This window comes from Sphaeramia orbicularis, chromosome 24 (genome assembly GCF_902148855.1).
Source record: "Sphaeramia orbicularis chromosome 24, fSphaOr1.1, whole genome shotgun sequence".
In the NCBI taxonomy this organism is placed as follows: domain Eukaryota; kingdom Metazoa; phylum Chordata; class Actinopteri; order Kurtiformes; family Apogonidae; genus Sphaeramia; species Sphaeramia orbicularis.
The window spans coordinates 36,015,436-36,027,686 of NC_043979.1; the positions used below are offsets into that span (position 1 = coordinate 36,015,436).

Genomic DNA, 12,251 nt, shown 5'->3' on the forward strand with positions numbered 1-12,251 from the left:
GTGATGTCCTTATTTTCCTTTTATTATATTATTTATGGATATCTTTTGCTGAATACTATAACCCTCAACTGGCCTTGCTGTACTGTTTGTTGTATTTTATGTTTATGAACATATGAAAAATAAAAAAATAAAATAAAAAAAAAGTGTTAGTGTAATTAAATAGTACAAAAAATATGCATTAATTAGAGACTTTTACAACCCCCTGCACAAGAGCAGTGTCTGTTTAAGAGCGAAAGAGTTGTATCTAATGTGATTCAAACTTGTAAGATTATTAATTCAGAAATCCAATTATTTTCTTATTTCTAAATTATAATTGCCCACAGTGATTACAGTCATGCTGGTTTAACAACCCAGATAAGCTCTGATGTGACGTCAAAGCAAATCTCCGTGCTTTTATTTTAAAGCAGGTAACATTGTAACACTGGCAGTGCACTATATATGTTAAATAAAAACAGTGATAATAAGCCCATACATGAATCTTTAATTACATAGAAGGCATTGTCCAGTGAGTGAACATCTTCCATATTGTGGGTGAGGGGCTGTGGTGGGATGTGTTGACTGTACAGACTTGTTCTATGCATGCTCTCTGACCTGACAAAGTGTGTCCCTATGTCACAGCAGCACATTTTACTCAAAACATGCTTGTCTTTCTGCTACCCACTGGGGTGACTTATGAATCTTTTATCAAAACTGGCCTAATTGCTTAACCATCCATGTCCCAGTCCAGTGGTGAATGGTGGGAGGGATGCTGGGCATTCCATAATTGTCATAAAAACAACAGGCAAAGACGCCAGCGTTGGTCCACATCTGACAAGTCCATCTTTCTGTCTTTTCATTTAAACTTTATTTATCCAAGTTAATCCCGTTGAAGACAAACAGCATGAAGACGACAGTTTAATTGTTAGATGTTGGGCAACAACAATATGAATCTAATAAGTTGCTGACAACTGGGAGAGGGGGAAGTGCATGTTTTCCTATATTGCCTTGTATGTGAGTGGGACTGGGGGGCGGGGGGGGGTTACATGAACTTTAACTGTTGTGAATGCAAATGAGCAATAAGCAGACATAATGAACACCTCAACGTCAATTTCAGTACAAATTGAGACAAAATGACTGAGTGCACATGCATAGTTGTTTGAACATACTTATTATCTTTTGCAGCAAATGCCTCCTAATGTCAAGAAGCAACACACCACACAACATTCAAACAATTTATATCCGTCAGTGTTTATCCTGCTGGCCCATAGAAAACACACAGCAGTATACAGCTCCTTGTACTTCCTGTCCTCACCCGATCAGAGCTGGACAAAAACAACTTTCCCTTCTGTTCTCACTCCCACTCTCTGTTCTATTTCACAGAGGAAGCTGTTGATGCTGCCGTGGGGTCAGAGCTGAGCAGCAGTTTGTGAAAGTAAGAGAGTGGACGAGGGTCTGTGGGGAGTTTTTGACTCCCAAACCATCTCCCCAGTTCCTGGGAGCTGACTAACCAGGCCCGGGAAACTCCCTGCTGTTCCCGCTCCGTGGACCGAGCAGCTGCAAATTCTCACTTTATACTGACTTTAAAAAAAAGGATGAGTGGGTGGGTTAGTGAGTGGGTGGGTGGTGGTTACACTATCTACATACAAGAAATAAAAGGTGGGATTCTATATTCATTTAATATGTTACTAAAGTTGCAATAATTTTGTTTTCAGACACATTCCTCTTTTTATTCCTATTTAGACACATCAGTAATGACCTTTGACCTGGTTCAATGATTACATACAGAGACCCACATACACTTTATCTAAGATTAAGTCATATTGTCACAATCATTACCTGAGAAGTATTTTAAGAAAAATGGTTTTTACTCTCCTGGGAAGTGAGTAAATAGCCATTATAGCATCACATTTAAATGCCAACATCATATTTATTTATTTATTCTAAAACAAATGAGGCTAAAATAAGTATAAGCTAGAAAATAATTCAAGCAAAATGATTATATAATAAGGTTATTGTTTAAAAAAAAAAACAAAAAAAGAATGGGTGGGTGGGTGGGTGGGTGGGTTAGTGGGTGGATGGGGGGGTACACTATCTACATACAAGAAATAAAAGGTGTGTTTCTATATTCATTTAATATGTTACTAAAGTTGCCAATAAAGTTGGAATAATTGTGTTTTCAGACACATTCCTCTTTTATTTCTATTTATACTCATCAGTAATGACCTTTGACCTGGTTCAATGATTACATACAGAGACCCACATACACTTTATCTAAGATTAAGTCATATTGTCACAATCATTACCTGAGAAGTATTTTAAGAAAAACGGTTTTACTCTCCTGGGAAGTGAGTAAATAGTCATTATAGCATCACATTTAAATGCCAACATCATATTTATTTATTTATTCTAAAACAAATGAGGCTAAAATAAGTATAAGCTAGAAAATAATTCAAGCAAAATGATTATATAATAAGGTTATTGTTTTAAAAAAAAAAAAAAGAATGGGTGGGTGGGTGGGTGGGTGGGTTAGTGGGTTAGTGGGTGGATGGGGGGGTACACTATCTACATACAAGAAATAAAAGGTGTGTTTCTATATTCATTTAATATGTTACTAAAGTTGCCAATAAAGTTGGAATAATTGTGTTTTCAGACACATTCCTCTTTTATTTCTATTTATACTCATCAGTAATGACCTTTGACCTGGTTCAATGATTACATACGGAGACCCACATACACTTTATCTAAGAATAAATCACATTGTCACAATCATTACCTGAGAACTATGTTAAGAAAAATGGTTTTAATCTTCTGGGATGTGAGTAAATAGTGATTATACTGTAGAATTACATTTAAATGCCAACAACATATTTATGTATTCTAAAACAAATGAGGCTAAAATAAGTATAGGCTACAACATAACTCAACCAAAAATGATTATATAATAAGCTTGTTGCTGTTAAAAAAAAAAAAATAAAAAATGAATGGGTGGGTGGGTTAGTGGGTGGATGGGTGGGGGTGTTACACTATCTACATACAAGAAATAAAAGGTATGTTTCTATATTCATTTAATATGTAACTAAAGTTGCCAATAAAGTTGGAATAATTGTGTTTTCAGACACATTCCTGTTTTTATTTCTATTTATACACATCAGTAATGACCTTTGACCTGCATGGTTCAATGATCACATACAGAGATGCACATACACTTTATTTAAGAATAAATCACATTGTCACAATCATTACCTGAGAACTATATTAAGAAAAACGGTTTTAATCTCCTGGAATGTGAGTAAATAGTGATTATACTGTAGCATCCCAATTAAATGCCAACATCTTATTTATTTATTTATTTATTCTAAAACAAATGAGGCTAAAACAACTGTTGACTACAAAATAATTCAAAAATTATTATATAAGTGTGTTATTGTTGTAAAAAAAAAAAAAAAAAAAAGAAAGAAAGGGGGGGGGGGGGGCACCTTAAAATGTTTACTGCTGCTTTTCCATTGTCTGTCTGTTGTACATGCTGCTGGAATTCTTTTTGTAAAGGTTTTCTCTGAATAAGTCAATATCAGAGACTGTGTGTACGCCTTTGCCTGTGCGCATAATTACAGATGCGCCATTCCTCCTAAGCTGTCATTAGAAAAGGGAATGGGAATGACTCCAGGCTACAACCACCGCTTGCGGTTACGTAACATGCTCTTCTCGGATCCTGTCTTATCCCGGAGACGTCTAAAAACTCCTCGGTCCAGTGCAGCCTATTGTCTAAGGAGATGGTGCTCCTTACAAGCACAGAGTACATCGAGTTTTCTTTTTTTTTTTTTTTTTTTTCCCCCCCATTTATAGATGCAGTGTTGTTCTTTCGTTTTGGAAAAAAAAAACTAGACTGTGTTCTTTTTTCTTGTGTCTCTCTTTGTCTGACTGGCTGGCTCAGTTTGGCTCTGTGTCTGTGATGGAGCGCGTATCTGCTGCTGTTCTCCGTGTGTCCATATGAGGGCGCTACGTGTCTTCCTTCATACACACTCGAGGATGCTGGTGGCCCGCAGACAAAAGAGAAAATGATATTTAGAGCTCTGCTGGAGAACAAGAACAGGGCAGTAGGTTTTGATATGAAAGGATACAAAAGATCATTTATGATTCTATAATACTCAGCAAAAAGAGTAATGACAGTTTGAAAATAATAATAATAACAACAGTTTATTTCATTAAAAACAGTTTATGTGTATGTGTAATTCAATTTGCAAAACGCTAACAAGAAGAAACATTTTATTAATATGCAGTAAATTATATGTTTTATAAGATGCTGTCTGTAGGTGAGTGATGTTTTAGAAAAAAAAAAAGTCTTTCAGTTTCATTCCTCATGACCCCGGGGTCAGAAATTCATCCATGCTACTGTAGTGCCCTTGAGCAACCTGAACATTGCATTGAATCACAATCATCCCCTGGGTTACCTCGACTGTTTTAGATGATCTGGGGTTTGACATCCCACTGGAGACATGCGTAAAAGCAAAAGACAGCGCGCCTGAGGCAGTCAAGAAATATATTTTTCTTCCATGCATCTTTCTGGATTATTTTCCTGTAAGCTTCTATTTGACACTTTTCTTTTTCTCGCTCTTTCTTTATTGCTTTCAATATTTGGGCTATTTCTCGATTCACCTTGAAAGAAAGCTCCCAGCCAGTCTGTCTCCCGCGCCGCATCAAACCCAGAGCCCGACAGCCCCACCCCCAGCCTAGGAGGGCGGAGTCTCCTCTCCTCCCGCAGATCTGAGTATAACACTGCAGCCAGCCACAATGTGTGTCAGAGGACTGTCTGTGCTCCGAAAGTAGATGACTGCTTCAAATCTGTTGTCTGTATTACTGACTGCGAGAGACGAGAAAAATAGGTTCGCACATTATCAGCCCAAGTCAGGACAAGGTGAGCATCATCTGTTTCCAGCACTTTCATGTCACTGTTGGCTGTGTGTGCTCAGATTATCCACACACAACACACAAAGTACCGTTTGATTGGATTGTTGTCATTACATTTTTTTGTCAACATTATTTTTATTTACTAAATCACGTTTTCTGGCATGTTTGATGTGTACTGAAACAATGAGTGGTTTGGCACAGTTTGTGCGTCATGGTGACATTTACGCACATTCTCCTGTGAGATTTGTGTGGTTTTTAAACCCCACTTTAGAGCGAGTGTGGAATTTAGTGGAGCAGACTGTGTGTCTGTGTGTGGGCTTAGACTCACGCTTTTCTGGTTTTCAGGTGTGATAGAGTGAAGGGGGAATGGATGTAAACGCTACTTCATTTTGGAGACTAAAGTGTCCTCTCTTTCCTACAGGATTTTCGATTGTGGGATAGAATGCCGGCGATCATAAGTAAAAACTCCGATTTGGAGTTTGACTCCTTACAACCGTGTTTCTACCCTGATGAGGACGACTTCTACTTCTGTGGTCCCGACTCTGCGCCACCGGGGGAGGACATCTGGAAGAAATTCGAGTTGTTGCCCACTCCGCCCCTCTCCCCGAGCCGAGCCGCGCTACCGGGGGAGCAGGCGACTGCCGCCCCGGAAGCAGACCCCCTGGGTTTCGGCTTGGGGGACCCACTGGACTGGGCTTCCGAGCTGCTGCTCCTGCCCGAGGACGATATCTGGGGGGCATCAGACGATGTGGACCTGTTCGGCTCAGCTTTGGATACTAACCCAAACAGCATCATTATTCAGGACTGTATGTGGAGTGGGTTCTCAGCCAGGGAAAAGCTGGAGCGAGTGGTCACGGAGAAACTCGGCAAGGCTATTTCCAGTGCCACTGGAGGCGGCAGGAATGTGTGCGTCAAGGCGCAGGAGGTGGTGAGCCGCAGCTCCGTGTCAGAGTGTGTAGACCCCACGGTGGTCTTCCCCTTTCCAGTCAACAAGAAGAACGGCAGCAGGGACCCATCCGTAACCACAAACACATCCACGTCCCACGGAAACGCACCCAGTGACTCCGGTAAGAATGGGAAGATGCGCAAAATTCGTCTAGCCATCTGACACTGATGATTATTGTTATATTATGGTTATGATGGTTATTATTATTGTTATGGTTATCATTCTGGTTCTTAGTCGCCGCTGTTGGTTTTGTTGTTATTGTAAATCCAGCTTCTTAATTTGAGTGACTGGAGCTTGTTCATATGACTGGCCCAGAATCGGATTACCTCGTTGCATTCCACGCACACACACAGACACACACTCACACACAGACACACACACTCACACACAGTGGAGTAGTGACACAGTGAACGGGTTTATGTAATCAGCAGGCTCTTCATCCGGCAGATGGCAGTAAAATGGGGAATTGTGTACTGACCTCAGTTGGCATCCCAGCCAAACAAAAAGACACCACCACCACACACACTGACTGAGTGCACCAGGGCCAGGTTGTAGGAGGGGAACATGAAAAGGTGTTCAATAATTTGATGATCTGATAAAGTGTCTGGTTCACTATGCCGTGAACGCTCTCATTACACATGGATTGAGGGACAATTTGCGCACAGTGGGTGAGAAATTGGCACTTGTTTCAGACAGTCTGTGCTACTGCCGCCCTCAGCTCAGTGGAGAAATAAAAGTACCCATCAGGAAAAGAACTTGGATGGCAAAAGGCACCGACTACAACAACACAACCAGTTCAGACTGATGCGTTTTGTTATTTATTTAACCTTTCTGGAGATAGTATAAAAGGAAACAGTGAGGAATAAAAGATTCGGAAATGACTTGTGTGTATACGTAATCGCCTAAGACTTTATCTCCCATCTCTTATTGCCCATGAGTTACCTAAACAAACACTCACGAGTCCTTATCAACGTGCATTCGCTGTGAAACAGTAGTACAAAGGCCTCCAGCTTGGCACACAGGGTACCCTCAGCCAGCCTGTGCCAAACACCTCCTCCACTGTGAAGAAAGAGGACGGAGGAGGGCCCGGGCTGCTTCTTTTTAGGGGGGTGACAGCTTTGAACAAGCGCTCCATCCCGACAGCTGTCTCACTGGCGCCGCTCCAGCTCTGGGGCTTAAAGGGTGGTGATTCGATCCCTGTCGCCCCACCATCCCGCGCGCGGAGCAGCTTCAGTGCGCTTCCGCCGCTTGCAGCGTTAAGACGCGCTCCTCTTTGTGTAGCACGAGTTCCACCCTTTTTTTTTTTTTTTTGCATTACAGACAATGACTTTAAAGGCTACAAAGTGGGTTTATCCCTATAGATGCATTGGTGGACAGAGGGTCCACACTAAGCATTAATCCAAAAATTAACTGTAAAGAAAAAGGAGGCAGGGTTGGAAAGTGACGCATATGTGGATTTTATTCTTATGGACTCCCACAACTTCAGTCTGATGTTTTATCTTTCCAGACAGATGTTTGACAGTGCTGCTCTTTCTTCTATTTATACTTCACCCAGCTCCAGGAAATGAGTCGCTCCATTCTGAGAGTGAAACACCAAATAGCTAAATCCCAGTCTCACATGTGGCAAAAGCAGCCACGCCCCCTTATCCACCCAGCTGAGCCAAGCTTTGTTTTGATGGCTGTGCCAGACTGTGTGTGTGTGCATCCTGGTGCAACAGTGTCTGAAGTGGGTTACTGTAAGCTGTAAAATGCCACACTCTTCAGATGCTCCTGAGCTGATAATGAGAGCCATTATCACAAAGGCATTTTAACTGGGCCTCACAGCCTCTGTGTCATGATTGGCTACTTCCTCTCATGTTCAAAGGCGCCGGTCAATGATAAGTCTCAGCTGCTCAGCTCAATTCCAGCACAGGTATTAATGTGAAGAGCTGTGCTGGAAAAGAAGGGAGATTGTACACCTCAGGTCAGGTCAAAGTTAAAGTTAAGTTTTTAATGCCTCTGCCGCTATCTCACATTTTCAGCACGACTGATATGAATGAAAGCTTCAGACCAAAAGTGTCTGGGCTCATTGGAGAAGATTAGAAGAAGTTTTGAAGGAGGGGTAGAGAATGAAAGGCAGAAATCCAGCCTGTCTGCTCAGTGCAGAGACTGAACGTGTCAACACCTGCAGCGTAGATTAGCTAAAGAGTGACTGACACTAAGCATTAACAGGTTTCTGCTTATGCAAACAGCATTGAGCAATGCTCCCACTCCCACACTCTCTCTTGATCTTAGACACACAAAAATACACACACACACATACACACACATACCTGTCACCTGCCGGTACACATAGATGACATAGTGGGAATACTTTGTGTGTCAGAAAAAATAAGTCATTCATACTTTGTTTTTCTTTCCCAGAAGAGGAAGATGATGATGAAGAAGAAGAAGAGGAGGAGGAAGAAGAGGAGGAGGAAGAGGAGGAAGAAGAAGAGGAGGAGGAGGAGGAAATTGATGTGGTCACTGTAGAGAAGAGGCGCTCCACAATCAATAAGGCATCACCCATGGCAGCAGGCACCGTTACCATCTCTGTGCATCCCAGGAGCCAAGACCAAAGGGGCATCTCAGGGTCCGGCGTTGTGAGTCGGTTCGTCAGCCGAGCCCCCCAGGAGCTGATCCTGAAGAGGAGCTCAGTCCACCAGCAGCAGCACAACTATGCAGCCCCCTCACCTTATGCTTCAGATGATGATCACGCCCCACCTCCAAAGAAGCAAAAAACATCAGATGCCCCACGACCTCCCACCAGAACCAACTCCTCATCCTCCTCCAGTTCCTCCACGTACTGCAGCTCCGTCACCAGCAGCACATCGGGGGCACGCAGCAAGCGCACCGCCAGTGGAGACAGCAGCCCCCGTGGCAGCTCTGACTCAGAGGACAGTGAACGCCGCCGCAACCACAACATCCTGGAGCGCCAACGCCGCAACGACCTGCGCTCCAGCTTCCTGACGCTGCGTGACCACGTGCCGGAGCTGGCGCACAATGAGAAGGCGGCGAAGGTGCTGATTCTCAAGAAGGCCACAGAGTACGTGAGCTCGCTGGAAACAGAGGAGATGAGGCTCCAACAGGAAAAGGACAGGCTCCAGGCCCGCAGGCAGCAGCTGATGCGCAGGCTAGAGCAGGCCAGGACTCGCTAACAGACAACCGCTACCACACAAAAACACTCAAACATACCCTGGATGACCCCCCTGTCCCACCTCAGCCTGCATGAACATAGATGCACATACACATAGGCCTATACACTTAAGCACAGACACATAGGCCTGCATATATATCTGTTGTATATGTGCACATACAAACACAACAACTCAGAGGATGTTTATCTGCAAATGCTGACTCACAGAACCTGGACAAGAGATGGGAGGGGGTTGCTGGAGGGATGCTCGGACTTTCACTGCCGCCACTTTTTTTGCACATTTGTTGACGTTAAGAATGTTTAGGGTTTACTTTTTCAATCCAGTCACATTGAGGATAAAGAGAAAAGAGTAAAGGAAGGAGAGAGGACACATCTTTTTTGGTCTTCCCTTCCTCTGACTTTTATATCATTTCTATTTGTATCTTGTTTTTAATTTTTTTTTTTTTTTTAATTTTTTTTATTGTACTCACTGTGACACCAGCCTGGAATCAGGTGATTCCCACAGGGAAGGGTGTTGGAGGGCACTTTGCTTGGAGAGTTCAAAGTTCACATACAGAAGCAGTGCACACGTACTTTGCCTTCACCACTGCAAAAACTGAAGAGACTATGATGATTGAGGCGTTATGGGTCACGTAAACAATGCCACTACAGGTTCTCTTTCTCTCACTTCTCTCACACTGGTGCTCAAACCAAGTCAGTGGATGTATAACTGTGCACCTTTCTAGCAGACACTTTTGTATATAACAATAGTGTACAGACAAAATACACTCAGATCTGCCTTGTTTTGTAATACATTTTGTCCTTGGTTTTTTATACGTCAGGAAGCTGCCAATAACTAGACTGGAAGTTTATATACCTTTAAAAGTACTGTAAGGCCTCGATTTTTGAGAGTCATAAAACTTTGTAATATAACAATATATTGTTTTTTTTCCTTCTCTTTTTCTTTGTATTGTATCATATTACTAATTCTACACACCTTTATGCTTTTAGTGTGAACCTGATACATACTAAATTTGATACTTATATTTTCGTATGAAAATGAGTTCTCAGTAGATATCACTTGATCTCGTCATTTTTTCTTCTATTTCAAATAATTCTTTTGTACAGCAAAATGTGTTCTATTCTCATGTACCTGGCCTTTTCCTTTCTTCCTCTTTTGTTTATATTTGTAAGTATCGGGTGCATAGAACTGGGTAAACGGATATAAGATGTTTGTTTTTTTCATTTTTAAAATGTACATTTAGTGCTGCCACTCATAGCACTTTGAAATACCTCATTTTGAAAAATAAATAGACATCATAAAATCCTCATCCTTGCCTCTGTGGATCTTTCCTTGTCAGTGGAAGTGTGAACCTGACACTCAACCCATTCACCCTTTCATATCTGTGTGTTTCTCTATTTATTTTTCTGGTTGTCTCTACATTTCCGTATTTGTTTTGCGGGTCTCAAAGACTTGTCCTGACAAAGAAATAAAGAGTGTCTTCTGAATCCTCTCTGTCTCAGCACCCTGCGGCTACCTCCCCCTCTGTAGCCTCTCACACCCACCCACACACACACCTACACACACACACTTTGAGTGCAGCAGAACACACATACACATACACACACCCTCTTCTCTCTCCATTTCCCTCTCTCACCAACACAGCTCTTCCTACATTGTTCAGGCTGTTACCATGGAAACTGGAGCAGCTGCTGAGTGGCAGACACAGAGAGAGTCTTTTATTTGTCTGTTAGTCTGTGTATTTCTGCCTGGATGTGTGTGTGTATGTGTGTGTGTGTGTGTGTGTGTGTGTGTGTGCACACATCAATGCAAATGTCTGTATGTGTGTCTACCTTTTGTCCCGGTCTGTGTGTGGCCCGGGCGCCTGATATCTCCGGCGTTGTGCGCTGCCTGCCACAGTGCCAGGACAAGGTTGGATACTGTTTACCAACATCAGCCACATGGCTCTGGCCTCCTCCTCACCTCCTCCTCTTCCCCTCCTCTCTCCTCCCCTCACTCCTCCTACCCTCTGTTTCTCCAGTGCCGGGCCATAGCCCAAATATGTGCCACTCAGGAGCCTGGCCAGGCGCTCTCTGGAGATGGCTGAAAGAAAAATCTGTTGCCACGGTCTGAGTAGCCATTCAGCATGACAGTGTGTTCACAGAGGGAATGAAAAAGAGACTTGCAGAGAAGGGAATTAACAAGACATAAAAACACACATTGTTGATGACTTTGATTAATCCTTTTTACCTAAGGAAGCGATAAATGCATAACACCGTATGACAAAGTGACCCTTTCTTTCCAGTAAAACAATACATATTAGATGCTTTACCATTTTCTTTTCTGCTCACACTGAACTACTTACAACTCCCATTTGGTCATAGGAGTCGAACCTAAATGATCCAGAGGTATGTGCTCTGTGGAAGAGACAGGGCTATATGAAGACTGATGACTTTGTTTTGGAGGTGAGACAGCCCAAGACTGAGCCTCTTGGTGGGGGAGTGGAACTGGTAGATTACATAACAGGGGTCTGGTGGGTCTGGTGTCTTTGTAATGCACTTACTGTTCATGTGTTTGCGTGTATCAGTGCACAGGACAGGAGTCTTTGTGGCGTTTTCGCGTGTGTGTGTGTGTATGTGCCCTCTCTCGTGGGACTTCCCCTTACCATCTGCCTAATGGCTTATCCTGCTTGGTTATAGGACGAAAACAAGTTCACGGACAATAACATCCCCCAGAAAAATGAAAAAAAAAGATATAAAAAAAAAAAAAACAACATACTGCAGCCAACACAGGCATTTTGTTTCAGATGGTAAGATTAAATGTGACATTTAATAAGAAACTGAACACACATCGAATCAGTGTCCACTGCCATGCTTCCCGCCCACGTTCCCTGCGTTAAGCAAACATTAAATCATACAACTCTCAGCTGTGCACACACACACACCTACACACCTTCAACTGCCCACAGTTAAGTGATCTACTCTCTGAAATGAGGCTAATTGTTTTAGAGGGGAAGTGCATTTAGGGAGTAGCCATCTCCTACGTTAAACAGACATATGGCCGTGGCTTTTTCCTGATTAATACCCATTATCCTTCTGCCCACTGACTCCCTGGCTGGCGTTGCCCAGACACACACAGGACACACGTCTAATGGGCTTACACCCCACTAGCGGATGTACATTAAAGCTACACAGAACATAACTTGTTTGTGTTTTTCACGTGTTTGCGCGTCTGTCATCCGTTTAAAGATCTTGATTACCGCTGGC

General features: G+C 42.7%; 1 protein-coding gene across 1 annotated transcript; it reads left to right on the forward strand.

The window, feature by feature from the left end:
- The first annotated feature begins 4,758 nt into the window (after nt 1–4,758).
- mycn (MYCN proto-oncogene, bHLH transcription factor) lies at nt 4,759–10,315 on the forward strand. Its single transcript, XM_030128788.1, has 3 exons — nt 4,759–4,891; nt 5,306–5,951; nt 8,234–10,315. The coding sequence occupies exons 2-3, from the start codon at nt 5,327–5,329 to the stop codon at nt 9,004–9,006; spliced, it is 1,398 nt and encodes a 465-aa protein (XP_029984648.1). The 5' UTR covers nt 4,759–4,891; nt 5,306–5,326; the 3' UTR covers nt 9,007–10,315.
- The last annotated feature ends 1,936 nt before the right edge of the window (nt 10,316–12,251 follow it).